General features: G+C 36.9%; 1 protein-coding gene across 2 annotated transcripts in view; it reads left to right on the plus strand.

Annotated features, from left to right (window-relative positions):
• Positions 1–2,072: 2,072 nt before the first annotated feature.
• The window catches only part of SUZ12 (SUZ12 polycomb repressive complex 2 subunit), a 53,599-nt gene continuing 35,209 nt past the window's right edge, over positions 2,073–20,462 (plus strand). The window contains exons 1-4 of one of the 2 annotated variants that reach the window (XM_032805697.2): positions 2,073–2,567; positions 5,570–5,616; positions 5,710–5,774; positions 14,018–14,086. In XM_032805697.2, the coding sequence (XP_032661588.1) occupies positions 2,264–2,567; positions 5,570–5,616; positions 5,710–5,774; positions 14,018–14,086 (485 nt within the window). In that variant the 5' untranslated portion in view covers positions 2,073–2,263. The remainder of the gene's footprint in view (positions 2,568–5,569; positions 5,617–5,709; positions 5,775–14,017; positions 14,087–20,462) is intronic. The other variant, XM_032805696.2, reaches the window with a different exon arrangement.

Here is a 20,462-nt window from a genome sequence, read left to right on the forward strand (position 1 = left end):
GAGTAAAAGAGAATAGGTGAAAAAGCAAGGAGAAAAAAGTGACCAGGTAAAAGGGTACTATCAATCTGTTCTTATAATATTAAAAAATTTTATTTTAATCTATTTTTATAATCATTTGTTTGATACTTTAAACAAAAATGTCTTCTCACTGAACAAAATTCCCTTTGCCTCTCTTGATATGTACTCACTAGTTTTATTGCAGGGTTATTCATAATGAAAGCTTTTGAATTTTTTTAACAAAACGAAGGTTTTATAGAAAAACATCTGAAATGATTGCATGGACTTTGCAAAGAGAAGCAAGAAAAGACAGTAGCTTTTGTTTCTGTATTACACTTCCTGCCAGGTTTTTATACAAATATATACAACATAAGTTCTTAATAGGGCCCCCCAGAGGGGAGGGGGGGCAAGTGGGGCAATTTGCTCCGAGCCCTGCAGGGGCCCCCATGAGACTTTTTCGGGGCCCCTGGAGCAGGATCCTTCACTCGCTCCGGGGGGTCTGGAAAACTCTCGCGGGGCCAGGGCCCCCGGAGCTTCTTCCGCTCTGGGTCTTCGGGGGGGGGGGGGGTCCTTCCGCCCCGGGACCCGCCGCCGAAGACCCCAGGCCCCCTGAATCCTCTGGGCAGCCCTGGTTCTTAAAATACAATAAAGGTAATCGTACAGAATCAGTTTGCAATATACAGTTAGAATTCTCCCTTGTGACGTATTGTATGTTTTAACACTGTTGGGCTTGATGTCATGGAGTCAATAATTTGACAAGTTTATTCTTCACACTGCTTTTCTATTTCTTTATATAAACATTAAAAATAAAAAAAAATCAAAGAACCATATGAATGCAACAGCTGAGGATCTAGTTATTGGCTGTATCAAAATTCAAGGTTATATTCCTGGGTAGTACATTTTTAACCAGGTGGCATTTCTCTCTCATATCATCACTGTCAGTATGTTTAATTTCTCAACAGATAGGGAATAGAGTTGGATGACCATGAAAACCTTTTATTTGCAGAGCCAACCATATTGCTGGTAAGTGGGAGTAACACTACTAAATAAAGTGGAATTGCATCAGTTTATGTCAATGAGTTTGGCTTAATGCATCTTTTAATAATATTTTGTTTTATCACATAAAGGGTGTGCATTATTGATTTCTTTATAGCCCTGATCCTGAATTTATGCACCTAACTACATACGTGAGTACTGGTATGGGTAAATATGGAAAGAAGTGCAGTAACATAACATTGCTTTTTCCTTGATTTTTCCCTCTCTCTTGGCAAAGAAAAGGGAGGGGAGAGCAAAAATAAAAAGAAAGAAAATATAGAGAAATATTCGGTTCCTGGAGCGCAGGAACAGTATTTCTCAAACACTTTCCTGTGGGGCACTGGATTAGATAGACTAGAGCTGATCCAGTTCCTATGCTCAAACCAATGGCTATTCACAGCCAAGCCCCTATTTAGTTATTTCAACTAATTCAGCTTCATTTGGCTCTTTTGGAGTTTTTAATGGTCTTAATCTGATTAAAGCTCACAGCATGGCCCGGGGAGCGGGTCGGTGGAAGGGGCAGTCCTACGGGGGGCACAAGGGGTGCTAGCTCTATGGGGCAGCACTAGTGATGGAAGCAGCAGCGCTGTGGGAGGACATTTGCTAGAGCTGGGGGCATTTGGCACGAGGATGGAGAGAAGCAGCTGCTGGGGAAGTTTGGGGGCTGGAGAAGATGGGTGACCCTATTGGGCCGGGGTGAGATCAGCGGGGGGCAGAAGGGCCTGGGGGCGCTGCTCTGAGTGGGCACCTCGCGGGAAGAAGGGGCTGTTACTAGCTGACGGACAGGGAGGGCGTGACACAGCGCAGGGTGCAGGCAACCAGTGCTTACCCACCATGCCCCGCGGTTCGGAGAGCGAGGGCGAACGAGCGGCTCTTTCCCGCGAATTCAGTTCAAAGGAGGGGGAGGGGGAAAGCACCGAGCGGCGAAGCGCACCGACCAACCAAACTCTTCCAGAACCATCTCTGCGTCACGCAGGGGCGGGACTATCTTCGGCCAATCCGTGGGTGCGGCGCCATCCGCGGAGCCAATGGGCATGCGGGGGAGGCGGGAACGGGGTCGGCGTCGGGTTCGGCTGGTCGCCCGTAGAGCTGAGGAGAAGGGAGCGGAGGAGATTTAGAGGAGTTGGAGCTCGGTACTTCCCCTCCCCCCTCCTTACCCCGCCCGCCCCAGCCGCCCCCTCCCTCCTCACTCGGTCTCCGGCCCGCCGGGGCCCGCTCTGGGGTGAGGCCCATGGCTCCTCAGAAGCACGGTGGAGGCGCGGGGCCCAGCTCGGGTTCCGCTGGCGGTGCCGCCGGAGGAGGCGGTGGAGGAGGCGGCGGCGGGGGGTTCGGGGGCTCCGCGGCTGCCGCGGCTCCGGGCGGTAAATCCGGTGGTGTTCCAGGAGGCGGCGGGGGAGGAGGAGGAAGCGGTTACTCGGGAGGCTCTTCGGCCTCCTCGGCGGCTGCGGCGGCGGCGGCAGCGCTGCCCCCTGTGAAGAAGCCGAAGATGGAGCAGATCCAGGCCGACCACGAGCTCTTCCTGCAGGCCTTCGAGAGTGAGCACCGGGAGCGGCCGCAGGAAGGGAGAGGGAGGGGCTGGGGGGAAGAGGAGGCTCTGGGGGTGAGCACGGGGCGCAGTGAGGCGGGTAAAGGGGGACGTCGGGGCAAGGAAAGGAGATCACACTGTGGGGTGGGGTGGGGGCGAGAGGTGAGCCCGGGGCCGGACTTACCGTAGGGAGGAAAGTCCGGGGGCTAGAGAGGTTCGGCGCATGGAGCGGAAGCGGGGATCTGGGGTGCGGGTAAGCCCGAAGTGGCCGGCGCTTCCTTCAGATTCGGGGCCCCTTTCGGGAGACGGCGCATTTGTACCCGTTCTCTACTGAAACGCCTTCCTGGCGTTGAATTTGGTCTCTTGGAAATGGTTGAAATGGGAAGATTTCAAAGTTGATTTATTTTTTCTCTTCCCCAGCCCGAAGACGCTTCTTGGGCGGGAGGAAGGGAAGGGGTATTTGCTCCCCTTCGGTTGTTGCTCTTTTTGGTGATTTTTGCGTCTCAGGCTGTTAAGGGAAGATTATGATCCTCAGTTAACTTAATTTTGCTGCTTTGTGCGAAAGAGCATTATACTGGGTTATTTTAAATTGGAAATTTAAGTCACCGCCCCCCCCCCCCCGTGGTTCCAGGTAGGCAGAGAGTCACTTTGGATGCAGGATTTAAAGCTTGGTGTGAACACCCAGTGTAATATAATTAACTTTTACATTGTGCCCTAGTATCCCAAGCCCAGCAGTCTACATGGTTTGAAGGAAAAATAAAATATTAAATCCAGAGGTTGTTTTGGGATGAGTCTGTCATCACCACTGCAGTTATTTGTAATACGTAGTAGTTATCATTTTAATGTTTTTTGTGTGGAGTCTTGAGATCACTGACTAAAAATTCTTTACAGCTGCTAATTAACCTCATCAATGCAGATGGAAGGAATGTAAATACTGCATTAGGTCAAGTGATGTAGGGAGGATTAAGTGACTTGCTCTGGCTCACAAGTGATCAGTGGCAGGGCTCAGAATATAACCCAGAATACTTGCTCCCAGTCCTGCTCTAATTACTCGAGAAGATGGCTTTAAATTTGGTCATGTAATGAGTAAAAATAAGTAATACTGTATAAGATATACTTGAATGTCTAATTAAAATTGATTTCACATAGCACTAAGTGAAAAGAATTCAATAAATATTGCTGGGATTTATGTATAACCTAGCAGTTGCGTATATCATAAACACTTGTGTGGCTTTTTTTTTTAAGGTAATCTACTTGAAGAGGGTAATTTATTTTTGGTTTTGACTTGACAGTATGATGGGATTGTGAAATATATGTGGTTTAATAGGTATTCTTGGAAAAGTATCTCAAAGTATTGTTATACTGTGTGTGTGTTTTCACTCCTCACTCATTCCTTTAGGAAGTCAGAGTTTAAATTCATGACATCATAGTCTGTTTTTAAATGAAATATTAAATCTCTGTGACAGCACTTGGTTTTCTCCTTTCTTTCTACGAAGTAGTTATTTTTTACTTTTGGGTTGCTAAGGTATTAAGGATTCTCTTAAAAGAATGATGACCATAAAACATTTTTATTTTCTATGATACATCCTTAATCTTTTTCCTTCAGTTCTGTTTTTTAACTTGGTCCTATGCATAGTAAAACCTTAATTATAATCACAGTTTATAATTAACACAAAGTGAAATCTTTCAGTTTTTCAGTTGGGCTATGCAGAATTCAGGACTGAGACCACTTAAGTAAAACTGAATTACGTTTGTGAAAATTAATGAGCAGAATACTCTTTGTAGTGCACCATCTTTCTTGTTCATTTGCTATTTTCAAAATTCATCAAATCACAATATAACTTCCAGTCACTAGAACAAATTAGTGTCAGGAATATAACAATTAAGCACTTGTACTAATATATTGATATGGCTCCCTTACTTTTAAAAATCTTGTGGGGGACACAGGAATTGTATAGGAATTTTCCACTCATTTCACACACTCCAGTTTGCTCTGTATTTCCCCATTTGGGTTAAATTGGTGAATATTCTTATTTCAGTTTGTGGGTTATTCCTTTTTATCTTAAACTGATTGTTAATTGAATTAACCTAAACTGAAAGAAGAGTTCTTTGTGTAGCCTCTTGAACTGGTTTAAGTTGGTTTAAAGTAACACCTGTAGTTTGACTAGTGTATCTTTTCATGTAGACAAGGCTTAGTCTCTAGACTGGTGGCTACCAGTCATATCAAAAAGAAGTTAGCATACAAGATGATTATAGAGTAATAGACCATAGACCCACTATCAACAATCAGTTATGGTAACAGCCAACTTGCTGCTGAAATGGTTGTTAATTTACTAAAGTTAATGTTTTCCCATCCTGTAGACATGAGAGCTTTCTGATATTTTTGTCCTGGCCTAAATCCATTTATATCAGGCATTTTTGTACATGTGTAAGTTTTATATGTCATTATGATTGCCCCTCTAAATTAAGATACTCTTTTGGCATGAAATTATTCACAAGTGATGTCTTCATGGTTTACAGCAAAGTAAAACAATCTCAAGTTGTCTGATGCATTAATAGCAGACTAAGCTATATATCAGACATTATAGATTGGTTGGGGAGAAAACTAGCTTAGTGTCAAAGAATGCTTTGGGATTACTTTCATAATTAGCAGTTTTCTGCCTCTACCCACCTTGTAAAGGATCTAAGGTACAACAGGGACTACATCTTTTGATGCAAAATCAAAGGTAGATCAGAGTTCCAATACTGTAGTTGATATATGCTATAGTGTAGTAGATTAAATAAAATGTTGGTCATGTTACAGATCACAAGTTGGTATTTAAACTGCTGTTAATCTGAATTATGATTTATACATTATAGTTGTCACATAGTTTTTAATAAGTACTGTTAAAGTTAAATATATATTAAGTGAAACCTGTTTAGAATTGTTTTTATATGTTCAGTATTTGCTTGTAAGCTTAGTTTTTTTGTGGGTATAAGAAACACCAGATAATGTGTATTTCTTTCCCATAGAACCAACACAAATATATAGATTTCTACGTACCCGGAATCTCATAGCAGTAAGTAATTGTTGATCTTAGTCTATTTCTTCACTTTGAATTCGTAGGACTCTCCAATTTAAGCATTTTAATTATTTTTCCATTTCTTTTCAGCCAATATTTTTGCACAGAACTCTCACGTACATGTCCCACAGAAACTCCCGAACAAATATCAAAAGGTAATTTTATTCTGTTTGAAAACTATTCCTGATATTTGAATGTTAACTGATTGTTCTCTCCCATTGCTCCATTTCTATTTTGCACTTTAAATTGGTCTTTTCAGATGTAGTGTGAGACATTAGGCATTTTTGAAGTTAAGATTCACGCCAGCTCAGCTTTGAAATATAGTTTGCAGGGAAAAAGTACATGTTTATAAACTGAATTGTTTTTGTAACGATGAACCTCATCCTCCCAACAGTTCAGCACATGCTTAACTTTATGCATGGGAATATTCCCATTGTCTTCATTAGGAATACTTAAATATGCAAGTTAAGCATGTGCGGGCTCTGGGCCTAAATTCTCAATAAAGTAAGTTGAAATTTCTGTTGGTAATAACCTTTGACAAGAGAGAGGTGGATGAAGGCCCAGTTTCCAAGATTATAAAACCAATTATGCTTTAGTACATGAATATGATCTGAATTCTGACTTAGATAATCAATGTATATTTTTCTAAAGAACACTACCAGGTTAGTTAGCTAAATGAGCATGTTGGGAATTCTGTTTAAGCTCCTTATGTAGGAAAGTAAATCAGTGTTACTTTTCTGTAATTGTTTTGAAAGCTGTTTAGCTTTATTTTTGACTGTTGCACTAAAGCATTAATTTTAACTAAGATTTTTTTAAATATAAAGGCTCTAGAACCATATCTTTTCTTTAAAATGGTTGTATTGAGTTGCATATGATTCAATACAGGGTTTCTGGATATCTGCAGTTCTATAGTTGAAGACTGAAGTGCTTAGAGTTCTTTGGATGAAAGGCACAAAATGTTTGGTGGTTATAATTACAAATTCTTTGAATTATTTCCGTAGTCAAACAGCAAATCATTCACTATTCTATTGATAGTTAGCAGGCAAAAATTTTACTAGTTAATTTATTAAGATATTTTAACGTTTGAATTGCTTGAAAAAAGTATTAGTGTGGACTGGAACCTTTGTAATGGCGGATATTTAAGGAATAGTTATAAAACATAAGAATGGCCTTACTGGGTCAGACTAAAGGTCCATCTAGCCCAGTATCCGGCCATCTGACACTGACCAATGCCAGGTGCCACAGAGGGAATGAACAGAACAGGTGATCATTAAGTGATCCATCCCCTGTTGCCCATTCCTATCTTCTGGCAATCAGAGGCTAGGAACATCATCCCTGTCCATCCTGGTTAATAGCCATTGATGGACTTATCTTCCGTGAACTTACCTAGTTTTTTTGACCCCTGTTACAGTCTTGGCTTTCACAACATCCTCTGGTGAAGAGTCCACAGATTGACTGTGTTGTGTGAAAAAATATTTCCTTTTGTTTAATTTGGTGACCCCAAGTTCTTGTGTTATGGGAAGGAATAAATAACACTTCCTTATTTACTTTCTCCACACCATGCATGATTTTATAGATTTCTACCATATCCCTCTTCAGTTTTCTTTTTTCCAAGTTGAAAAGTCCCAGTCTTGTTAATCTCTCCTCATACGTAAGCCGTTCTATACCGCTAATCATTTTTGTTGCCTTTTTCTGAACCTTTTCCAATTCCAATATATCTTTTTTGAGATGGGACAACCCTTTCTGCATGCAGTATTCAAGATGTGGATGTGAATGGATTTATATAAAGGCTGTATGATACTTTGTCTTATAATGTATCTCTTCATGATTCCTAACATTCTGTTCACTTTTAACTGCTGCTACACATTGAGTGGATGTTGTATAGGCAGCAGATAGTTGTGTAGGCAGTAAATAAAATTGGCAACCAATGAGGACAGACTTGTATTAGATCCAACAAAAAATGTAAAGTGCAAATTCTGTGAGTAGGCTGTATTTCGCATTCTCATATTTTGTTTTAGTTAATAATCAGCATTTAATGTAATTTCCTTGCCGTTTAGGATTGTAGAGGTCATTTCCACTTATTGCCAGTGCATTGAAGATAGTGGATTTTTTTTGTTGAATCTGCACCTACAACCCATTATTTCTTCTTAAAAGGACGTTAGTGTCTCCCAATAGGGGATGAGCTGAATGCATGTTCTGACTTCCTGTCATGAGTTAACTTGTAGCTACTTTTTATTTTATTTCTCATGACAGTTAGTGCAGTGGTTTGGATAGTTTATCTTGACTTTCCCCCTTAATTGTTCTGAACTGGCGCAAAGCCAGTCTTTAAGAAATAATGTTCACTGTTTCTTCAGACTGCTTTGGAGTTAGGGGGCCAGCTCATAGTTTCAAACTGCCGTTCTCCTTTTCCAGCAAGTTCTCCAATGGCTATTCAAGCAACCTGTCCTGTACCAAAGATTGCCATGTCTCAGCCTAAATCATATTGGTATCTACCGGATATACCAAGCAAACTGTACAATATGCAAAAACAGATTTGTGTTGTGAAAATTGTCACGTGTATTCATTCTGGATAGTTAAATTGTCTCCCCTCATTACCTGAAACTTGTTTTTTTTTTTCCGCCCAGATACCTCTTGTTTGTTGCTAAGCAACCGCAAGTGGTGTTTTGCATGTACATTAAGCATTATTTGCTGCTGTCTTCCATAATAGGAAATTTCAATTTCCTCAGCTGTATAAGTAATGCCCAGATTCTCTATTTTAAACAAATATTTATCTTTACTAACCTTAATGAATGATTAAAATACACCATCTTTTAAAGTCTAGAAATCTACTTTGACAGCTGTTGTTTCCATATGTAGTGAATAGTTAGTGGTCATTTCATTTATAATTATAAGTTCAGATTTTCTGAAAGTAATCTGCTCCATTGAAATCAAGTCAGTAATTAGATGTAGGAAAAATGGAGAGGCAAAGCTGTTTAATACTGTTTACTTTGTAAAGAAAACAAGTGTAATTACAACTGTTGAAGTAGATTTACACGGTATTTCTGAATGTTCAAGGGAAATATTTTTTCAACTAAACTGCTAAAGATGCTTATCCACAAATGCATTTTCCCCTAAATCTTGCTGATGGGTCTCTTGTTAGATCTAATCTAAACTTAAACTTTTGCCAGCATAGCAGTGTGTATCAGGAGTGGTGACTTTTTCCTCCTTTCCTGACCAAAGTAGCTATGCCAACAAAAGCCTTAGTGTTCATGCACTTTATATCTGCAAAAAAGTCCTTTTGGCAGTATAACTTACTCCATTCAAGGAACTGGTTTAATAGAACTATTTTGCTGGTGTAAATGTCATCTCCAATGTGAGGATTGCTGATATATACCTCTGCTAGTATATCTGTACTGGCAAACATGTAGGCCAGACCCTAATTGCCACTGTTTATTCAACAGGAATCTGTACAACCAATTAAGCTCTTAAGAAGAGCATTATTTACTACCTACTCTGTACATCAGACACTATGATAGCAGGTAGCAAGAAGCTTGAAAGGATATTTTTTTTATGAAGGGGGGGTGGAAAATCTCATTGAGGCTTTTATGTGGAGAATTTGTATACACTGCTTGAGCATGAAAATTTTAGTGGATTCATCATTTCTTGAGAAATGGTACTTATGGAAAAGCTAGTATAAATCACAATGCATATATAGTAAATACTTCATTTTATCAAGTGACTTTTTTATGCTTAGCAATTTTTTTATATTTAAAAAGCCTATTAATTGCTCTGGGTATTTACAATAATATAGAATATACAATATAAAGCAATATCTGCAACTGCATATGATATATTTACATACCACAATAATAATCATCTCCACTCTTAATATCCCTAATCTCTCAAATATCTCGAAAAATGCCAGACAAATTGTAACTAAATCACTTACACCATAGGTCATTTAGGAGGAGAGAAACTGTCATGTAAGAAATGAAGTTTTCAATAAAGCTTTGCTTTGATATAATTAAGGATCAATCCATTTTGCATTTTATTACAAGCAAAATGCAGTCCATTTTGCTTGTAATCCAGCAAAAATTAAGGTTTTGGTGGGTGTTTTTTTTTTGTGGATTTTTTTTGTTTTTTTTGCTGAGCTGACTTTTCCTGTTCACTCAGGCAGTAGTTTAGACAGCATGAATTTTTCTAGTTTTGAGACTATTTTGAAGTTTTGTGGTGAGTGTTAAAAATTTACCTTTTCGGGGGAAAAAAGTACCCAAAAAGTCATACTGTTGTTACATATATGTATATTGAGGATAAACTGGTATTTAATTAAATACGTATTTTGTGTTTTGTGATGATTTATGTAGTGCAGAAGGGTGACCACTTATCAACTTGGACTGCTAAGTCGGTTTTGGTTAGCATTCCTTATTATGAAAACGTTAATATTAAAGATGTTTGGAGAAACTTGTGCTTTAATATTGAGGCACACTACCATTTTTATTCTTCTTGTTAAATGTGTGCTGCTTGACTTGGGGGCGGGGGAAACACAAGATAATGTATTGCAAGCATCAGTAAATGGTGATAACTTGAAAGATTTTCAGTGTATGACAAAATCGTTGCAATGACAATGTGACATATTTTAGTCTTCAGATATTTCAGCTGAGCTTATCATGTTATGTAATGTCCAACATGACACAAATCTAGTTCTTCTCTTCTCTCACTTTCCTTTTATGGAAGTCTCCCATGACTAGTCATTGTGTCTGTCTATCTCTGGACCCCTTCTGTTTTTTGCTCTCTTTGATAGGATTACCAGAACGGTACTTAAAATGAAGTTGTATAATTGATATTATAGTGACATATGCATATGGCATATTTCAAAGTTATATTCTATCCCATGTTTAAGCACCCTTATGTTTTGTTTTGTTGCCTCTCTTTGTATTGAGTGGATACTTTCTTTTTCCTGCATTCTATAATTTAAAATCTAACAATGTGTTAAGAATTTAGATAATTTTAAATATGCACTACATCACATTTCATTTATCATATTGCTCCTTCACCAGCTTTGTTTAATCTCTCAGAATTACTAGAGTAGTCAATGCAAGAGAAAAATTACTTTTGTCATATGCAAATGTTGCTACTTCACTATTTAATTTTTTCCCCATCTTTAATAAATATACTAAACATCAGTCCTAGTACAGCTAACTGGGGCATCTCATTATTAACCTTCTGATGTCTTGAAAATTGACCATTTATTCCTTCGCTTTGTCACTTTGCCATTTTTTTAACCAATGACATAACTTTGCTCTTGAGCCATGATTGCTAAAACTTTGTCTAGAGTGAGGAATAGCCCTCATTCAACAATTGGTATTGGCTTGTACCAGTGTAGACAAGGGCATTCTCACTGCTTGAAATCCCAATTACAAGTAGAGGTAAACCTTGCATGCCCTTGTCCACATTTGAGTTAGTAATGGTGCTGCTTCACTGTTTGCCAAACAAGGACTATTTCCAAGTGTAGTCAAGGCCTTAGTTTTCTTAATAGATTCTGTCAAAGGCTTCTTGAAAGTAGAAATAAATTTACTGATTCTCCTTATCCAGTATTTTGTTGATATGCTAAAGAATTATAGTACACTGGAGAGAGAACTTTTCATTTATAGCAGTGATGCTATTTATGTTCACCTAGGTGTTCAGTAATAAAAAAAGTAATTACTACTTTATCTGGTATTATGTAAGGTCACTGGATTGTAATTCCAGATAATCCCTAGGACCATTCTAAAGATTGTACGTGTGCTATTCTTCAGAATAGTAGCTGATTTTAATTATTACAAGTTAGGGTATGCTTAAGTAACACACATGCCAAATCTGATTACTTTTAATTTCTTCATTCTTCGTTTCAAGGTTGTGGGTTTTTTAACTAATTCCTCTTTTAAAAAAATGAAAAACAAAAAGCTCTTCCCCCAAAGCTCAATATATCAGTGCTAGTTTTGGTAATCTCTCACCTGAAAATGTGGTGACTATTACTTAGTAAGTATAGTTGAATCACTGTTGAAAAAAGTTGCTTCTGTTACCGAGCCTTAGTTTGAGAGGACCATCTCCTGTTTCATGGTCTAGAATTAATTATTCCAAAAAAAATAGTGGTTTGTTTTTCTAACCAATGTCACCAGCATGAGAGAGTGTCAGTTTGTATGTGGAGAGTTGCTTGACCAATATTATCACTTTGTTGTGGTTTTGCTAGTAATATGAATCTATTTTTAGCTGAACAATCACTCAAATAAGTGAGCAGCTTAACATAAATCAAAACCTGAGCAACTGAAATTTTGTACAAGCTGGAACTTCATATAAAGTGTTAAATAGCTTTATTTCCGGCAACATTGTAATATGACACTGCTAATGTAGAGCTTCTTAATAAATTAATTGAATTGGAGCTAAATTTGTAAATGTTTCAGAAAGGCAACTGAAGAAAGAAAGGAAGTATGAGATGAGAAATTTGCAGGGGAGTAGGATAACCTATGCTAAAGTTAATAAAAGGCTTATATTAAGATTATAGCATTAAACCATACTTGCAGGTTATCAAAATAAAAATTTATGGATGTGAAGGCAACTTTCAGGGTATTTGTACACTTATCCGTATAGTAAATATTGCATTTGGCCCCATTGGTGGTACATTTTGAAATAGCAGACTTTTATTTTTTTAAATGCTATTTGAATGTCAGACTTGAATAAAGTAGTTATAATTCATTTAAGAATCAAAATAACAGTTTGATAAGCTGCCAAGTCACACTTACCTTTTAATTAATGTCTTGGTCTCCCTTCTTCACATTACATTTTAAATATACAAATATCTAAATTAATATTGGTGACCATTTAGTCAGTGAAATGTCAGCAAAATAAGACTGCCAGAAATGCAAGTATTGCCTTTTCTAAATCTAAATGTGGAAAATCTTGTTGGTGTAACCTATAGCATTGAAGGGAATATTTTTTGTGACTTTGGGGATGAGGATTCAATCAGTTTACACACTAGTCTTTTTTATAAAGGCATCTCTATTGTGGATCAGTTTAGAGCCTGAAAGTGCTCATTTAATTGCTTTAAAATGACTTTCTGGTTTTATACCCTGATCTCTTGTTGCTTATGCTTTTGCCATAAATATCGCACTGATGATAACCACCTGGTCAGCTTCTTTGGTGGTAGCAGTGGAAGGGCATGAGTGCAGACATACCAATAAGATTTACTTGGAGCTCTAACTATTGTGCCATGTAGACTTGTTCTGAACAGAGTTACACAACTTGGTAGTTAATATGGTATCTGCTGGAAGCCCTGTCTGGACTGTTGGTTTGACCATGGGCTTCTGGCCAAAAAAACCCCCCAAACTTTGTGTAAACAAACCTATCATGTTCACTACCTGTTTTATGGTAAGAGACCATGTATCGGGCAGAAAAACATTCCTTTTTCTTCTCCATCTGTTTTGCTTAGACTAGGAAGAGAAATGCAAGGCGGGGCTGCATTTGCTCTTAGTGTGTGGATAAGTACATTTATCCTGAGAGTCTAGTACTAGTCCATCTAAAGAACCTTGTTGGAATCCAGGATGGAACTTCAGTCTTCCTATTAAAGAGAATTGGAGGACTATTTCTGACAAATTTTGAATAACCTTTGCCTTTTAATGTTGTTTACAGCTTAATGCCCATTGCTGAATACTGTATCATATAAAATAGAAAAGGATGAATAAGCTGATGTTAATACCTTACAGGGGAAAACATCTAATGTGATTATGCCTTAAGCTGTAAACTCATTTTCCTCTGAAAAATATTCCTACAACTGGTCCGTTAGTGAATGTCACTTTTATATTATGTTCATTAATTTTCCATGCTGAGGAAAGAAATAATCCTTCAAGAATTAAATATAAATAGGCCCTCTTCTGTCACATAGTAACCATGTTTCTAATCCTTGTATATGATTGATTTTGGGACAGCCTGAGAGAAAATGTTTGTTGATAGCTGGCATGGCAGTCAGTGTAAGGAGGTTGATTTTTTTCTAAATAATATTAAATGTCATTTTTAGTAAAATATATTTGTATCAAAGTTTGAATGGACTCCTATCTAGCTGTCTTGCTGATATTGAAGAGTGTCTTAGCATTAAATTGTGTTGCTCTACAAAATTCTATAATTTCAATTTCTGATAGTTTAGTAATTAGTCCTGTGATTAAGATACTGAGGTGCAGCTTTTCAAGCAGTTGTCTTTGACTTCTTGGGCCTCTTTTTAGGAGGGAGAAATTAGAACAGCAGGTTAAACCAGTATTTGAAGAAGCGGATGAGTATAGTGAAATTTGTTTAATAGAATCAGAATTTTTATTTCAGTTAATATTGTATATAAAGGAAATACCTCTAAAATTAAAATTACCTACTATTCATACCTTTTATTTTTCCACAGGAAAACGTTCAAAGTAGATGACATGTTATCAAAAGTAGAGAAAATGAAGGGAGAGCAAGAGTCTCACAGGTATTACCTGCTCATATTTTTATCAATAAGTCATGTATGGCTGTCAATGAGGGAACAGGATAAAAAGGAAGTGATTATTACAAGGTACAGTACTCTGCCACATGAGTGCAGTGTAGCATCCAATTAATATTTGATGCATATGCACTCTAATAGTTTGAGTACTTGCAAAATACAAGAAATTGAGAGCATAAAAGACAAGGTTACAAAGGATCTGGCTTTCTGTTGGGATAGACTTTCCAGTATTGCTACTGTTCATATTTCAAGCACCTTAAGCGTCTTCGTTAGCTTTTAAAAAATAAAAACAAACTTGCGCTTAACTGAGTTGCAGTGTCAGCAACTGATCCATGAAAATTATATTTTAAGCAGTGGAGAAGATTTTCATGGTCTTTATTTAGTAAGATTCTGACTGTAATATTCTCATTTTTCATGTGATTAGTTTCTGCTCTGCTTGCTGCTTTCACAGGTTCCTTTATTCCTGGTCTTTACGAAAAGAAATTAAATTTTTCATTGAATGAATTTAACACCTTTTTAAATATTGAAGTGCCTGTATTTTAGAACTCTGTAATTTACTTTTACAGTGCTCTTAATAAAAGAAACTTATTTTCTAGGGCTGTGGAAAAAAAAGCAATCAAAGATTAATCGCACAATCAAACCATAATAGAATACCGTTAATTTAAATATTTGTGAATGTTTTCTACATTTTCAAATATATTGCTTTCAATTACAACACTGAATACAAAGTGTAGAGTGCTTACTTTATATTTATATTTATTTTTATTACAAATATTTGCACTGTAAAACCAGTATTTTTTTCAATTCCCCCATTGGAAGTACTCTAGTGCATTGTCTCTCTCATGAAAGTTGAATTTAGAAAAGTAGAATTATGTGTAATAAATAAATAAAAACTTGAATTCAGAAATAAAACAATCTAAAACTTACAGGCCTACGGGTCCACTCAGTCCTAGTGCTTGTTCAGCCAATTGCTCAGACAAACAATTTTGGTTACATTTGCAGGCGATAATGCTGCCCGCTTCTTGTTTACAGTGTCACCTGAAAGTGAGAACAGGAGTTCACATGGCACTATTGTAGCCACTGTCACAAGATATTTACCTGCAAAATGTGCTAAAGATTCATATGTCCCTTCATGCCTCAGCCACCATTCCAGAGGACATGCGTCCATGTTGATGACATGTTCTGCTCGCTAACAATCCAAAGCAGTAGAGACATCTATCCGAGTCAGATGTCACCAGCAGAAGGTTGACTTTCTTTTTTGATGATTCTTTTTTGGATTCTGTAGTTTCTGCATCGGAGTGTTGCTCTTTTAAGGCTTCTGAAAGCATGCTCCACTCCTCATCCCTTCAGATTCTTAAACCTTGGGTCGAGTGCTGTAGCTATCTTTAGAAATGTCACATTGATACCTTCTTTACGTCTTGTCAAATCTGCAGTGAAAGTGTTTTTAAAATTAACAATGTGTGCTGGATCCTCATCCGAGACTGCTATAACATGAAATATATGGCAGAATGCGGGTAAAACAAAGCAGAAGACATACAATTCTCCCCCAAACAGTTCAGTCACAATTTTATTTAACACTTTTTTTTTTTTTTTTTGATGAGCATCATGAGCATGGAAGCATGTCCTCTGGGATGGTAGCCGAATCATGAAGGGATATATGAATGTTTAGCATATTTAGCACGTAAAGACATTACAATGTCAGTTACAAAAGTGCCATGCGGACGCCTATTCTCACTTTCAGGTGACATTGTAAATAATAAGCAGGCAGCATTATGTCCTGAAAATGTAAATAAGCTTGTTTGTCTTTGCAATTGACTAAATAAGAAGTAGGACTATGTGGACGTGTAAGCTCTAAAGTTTGACATTGTTTTGGTTTTGAGTGCAGTTATATAACAAAAAAAAATCTACATTTCTAAGTTGCACTTTCACGATAAAGAGATTGCACTCAGTACTTGTATGAGGTGAACTGCAAAATACTATTTTATCATTTTTAGAGTGCAAATATTAATTAAAAATAATATAAACTGAGAACTGTACACTTTGTATTCTGTGTTGTAATTGAAATCAATATATTTGAAAATGTAGAAAAACATCCAAAAATATTTAATACATTTCACTTGGTATTCTTTCACTTAAGTGTGATTAAAACTGCAATTATTCATGATTAATTTTTTTGAGTTAATCATGTGAGTTAACTGTGATTAATTGACAGCCCTATTAATTTTATTACCTTTAATGGCCTTTTCTTATTCTGTTATGGTGCTTGTTGTAGTGAAAGCTGTTCATTAAAGATTGCAAGATTTCCACCATAACCGTCTATTCTCATCTGTTGGGCGGGGGGAGAGAACCTCCTTTGGTTTGAGGCTTTCTGTGTTTGATCTGAGCCCACATAGGTACATTTTTTAAAATTTTATGTGCTTCCCTCAGCAGTGCTTGAACTGTTGGGTGGGAGGAAGGGCTTTTCTTTAAAGAAGAATTTAAAAAAATTTTATGCAGAGAAGAAAGAAGGCTGGTCTTAAATTGTGAACATCATATTTGACTTGCTCAGTGGGAATTATTGCTGTGCATTTGGAAAAAAAAATGGTATTAAGCAATGAAATGGCGGGTTTAATGAATGCATAGCTAAATTTAGTAAGTTTTGCAGTTTGGCATTGTGGAAGTAAGGAAACAGGTGAGTTTAAAATGTGGCGTTAAGAAAAGCATACTTGTGTAGATTCATGTAGGTGGAACTAAAAGTTTCTAAAGAGTGTATAGGTTTGAATCTAATTTTTTTTAAAAGCATTTGGATCCTTTAGAGCAGTGGTGAGCAATCAGTGGCCAGGATGGTAATCCACTGGCAGGCTGCAAGACAGTTTGTTTACATTCACCCTCCTCAGGCAGAGCTGCCCACAGCTCCCAGTGGCCGCGGTTTGCTGTTCCCAGCCAATGGGAGCTGCGGGAAGTGGCAGCCAGCATGTCTCTGCATCCCACGCTGCTTCCTGCAGCTCCTATTGGCCGGGAATGGCAAACCGTAGCAACTGGGAGCTGTGGGCGGCCGTGCCTGCAGACGGTCAGTGTAAACAAACGGTCTTGCAGCCTGCCAGTGGATTACCATCCTAGGCCACAGGTTGCCCACCACTGCTTTAGAGTATTATTAGCTTTATTTTGTTTCCATTTTGATCTTGTACAGCAGACATTTAAAACAGTGTAAGGTATGCATCTTCCTGCTCCAATATAAGTATTTGGGATGTCAGCTCTTGCTTGGCAAGGTCTGACGACATAATTGGAAAACTTCAAAGTTCAACATAGCAAATCTAAAACTTGGAATGACACACTTCTGCTTATTTTGACATTGTGATGGTTGTAGAAAAACAGGTATTCAGGTAACTAGTATGTTGTCTCCATAAACCACAATCAGTTATTGACATAATGGCCAACAGTGGGCAAAAGGTCTCTGAAACATAATTTTATTTTGGTTTTCTATATCCAATTAATAGCTTAATTGATTTCCAAAGAAGTGTATCTGGACTGACTTTATAACAAATTATAGTGCAAATCAACTTTAAACAGCTCAGGTATAAAACATTGGAAACTTTAAGAAAATGAAAGTGGCTCTTAAATAGCTAAAAATAGTTACACATCCTATACCTATCCTGAGCAACTTACTGTAATTTTATAGCTATACTCCTGTTTTTATAAAGCTGCTTTCTGCTGTACTGAAAGACTCAGATTTGAGAGGGAGAGTGAAACTGACTCCTTGCAGAGAACTCTCAAATGCAAAAAGTAAACAGTTTTAAAATATTTCATCGCTCAATTAGTGTTTTGTGACAGTAGCTGATAAAAGAAATCACACTTCTTTAAAAGTAAGTTGGTATCTGTCCCATTAACTGTCAGCATTTTGGAATGTGCACAATATATACTTCACTTGAATTTGACTTGTATAGGTGAACTGAAAATAAAAATCCTCAAATCAGTAATTCATGCAGACTTGTATTCCATACCAGATTGGAAGGGTTGGATTCCCTTTCATCTGTTAATATTGCAGACATCTAACATATGCAATAAACACTGCTCCTTTCATTAAGTATCTGATGTCTCAGTAATTACAATTGCACTTAATAGTTTCAATTGCAGACCCCTAAAGATTTTGCTGGTGATTATACATTTTGGTTCCAGCAGTATTCTGAGATTGGTGACATTGTGACCATTTTGCTATTATTAAGCATTTGGTGCACTATACTCATGAACGAGATTTGTAGTAGAGGCTTAACAGTTTTATTTGATGGATATCATAAGTACAGAAAACTTCACCATACTCTCTCAATCCAAAAATATTAAATCTGTATTCATTAATAGAGCAAATGAATAACATATAAGGAGTTGATGGAAATTATGATGGGAAGACACTAAACCATACATTGTACTTCTGAGGTTTTAGGTGCAATTCAGTGAATGAAAATTAGAATTTCTTCTCTATCCTAAATAAGACATTGAGCTACCTTAGTATTTTAGGAAGGAATATGATGGAATTTCATTAACGCTGTTTATGAATGTCCACAGTAATTATGTTGCTATGGGGTATGGTGTATCCTGATGAACAGGTCACATTTAGTTCTTCACGCTGATTTTATTATTATTCTTCAGTGCAAAAACTATTGATAATCAGCTAAAACATTTCTATAGGTTGTGTTTAATTTATGAAATTTTATGCTTTCTATAAATTATGGAACGGAGCCAGACAATGGAAAGATTGTAACATGCGTGACAAACCAGAACGTTAGAGAAGCTTTTTCACAAACTGACAATCATTCAGATGTGCTTTTGCACTCTTCTTTATAGGCCTCTGAGGGAAAGTATGCTTTGCAAAGTTTTGTAAAATATTAGCTGAAAATTGGTTATGAAGCACATGTGCTACATTGAAATCAGCTTATTTGGGGAATTCTGTAAATCAATAACTAAACACTGTTAGTTTATTCACTAATCCAGTTAAATTGGTTTTGGTTACATTTGTGTATTATAAAAGTATTGCTTACTTGAAATAAGCCAGATGGATCTCTGGTTTCCAAGGATTGTTCTGTGACCTTACTGAAGCAAAATATCCAAGTTTAAAATACATTTCTGTTTGGCCTAACACCAAAATGTTTTGCTCCCTCTACTAAACATTAACTTTTAAAAATATAAAATCAAGTCCTCATCCTCCTGATGATAATGCAGTCTGGCACTATAACATTCTTTCACTGTGATGTAATATACAAGTCAGTGCAAGCATTGTCTTGTAAATACTAAAGCAATTGGGGTACTTATTAAAACATCAATAGTTTGAGAATTTCAGGAAATACTTGTCATGCACTGACAAAGCACCTCTAGAAAAGTCTGTGTTCTAGGATCGATTTGATTTTTTTAACTCAAAGCCATTTAAATCAAGCAGGAAATCTTGATTTAAACTTATTTTTAATTTTTTTTTGCAATTTTATTTTTAAATTATTTTTCTAAAGAGAAGTGTTAAAACATGTTGATTTACAATGAATTTAGCCTTTACACTAAATATGGTGGTATTTCTTGCTAACCTGGAAGTGTCTGTCTGTCTCTCTCTTTCTTAAGTAACATCTATTAGATACTTGATTTTTGTTTATGTAGAAAATGCTGAATGATACGTTCCTTTACTAGATTTTTTTTTTACTTGTGATTTGTCAAGCTATACTTGGATGGAAATTAGAATTTTAAAATGCACAAAACTAGCTTTTTTTTATTAAAACTACTTTAAGTATACCAGGTGCATAATTTTTTTATTTTTATCGAAATATATTCTGCATTTAAAACTAATCAAGTATTATCTGTAGTTAGTGAATTGAACTGAATATTTCTGGTCACCATGTCCTTCAGTATTTTAGGACAAATAGATGTCATCCTCTAACACCTATGTTTATTCATACATTGGAAGAGGGAAAACAAGCTTTCCTGCTTTCATCTTCCCGTCAGTTTTTAATTTGAGTGACATAGTCACAGAACTGAACTAGCTGAATAAACTGAAATGAAAAATATATTCTCTCTGCAACTGCAGAAGAGACTGCTGCTGTCAAAAGCTGGTTTAGCACTTCAGCAAACTCTGGTTCTAGTTGCTTAACCAGTGACTTCCACCAGTTCAGTGGTTTGATTTTCATTAAATTTTGGCTGCAAGTATGTATTGTTTAATATTATAGTATGTTTAGACCTTAACATTGTCAGAATTTCAAATTTAACTTTAAATAGTTTTGGGGGAAAGATAAATTAAAAATTCAATTTAAATCTGATAATTTTTTTTAAAAAACACATCAATTTTATTTATCCTACTGGGTTCATAAATAGTTCTGGAGCCTCACAGGCCATATTTTGGGGGGGGCGGGGG

This window comes from Chelonoidis abingdonii, chromosome 13, assembly GCF_003597395.2.
Source record: "Chelonoidis abingdonii isolate Lonesome George chromosome 13, CheloAbing_2.0, whole genome shotgun sequence".
In the NCBI taxonomy this organism is placed as follows: Eukaryota; Metazoa; Chordata; order Testudines; family Testudinidae; genus Chelonoidis; species Chelonoidis abingdonii.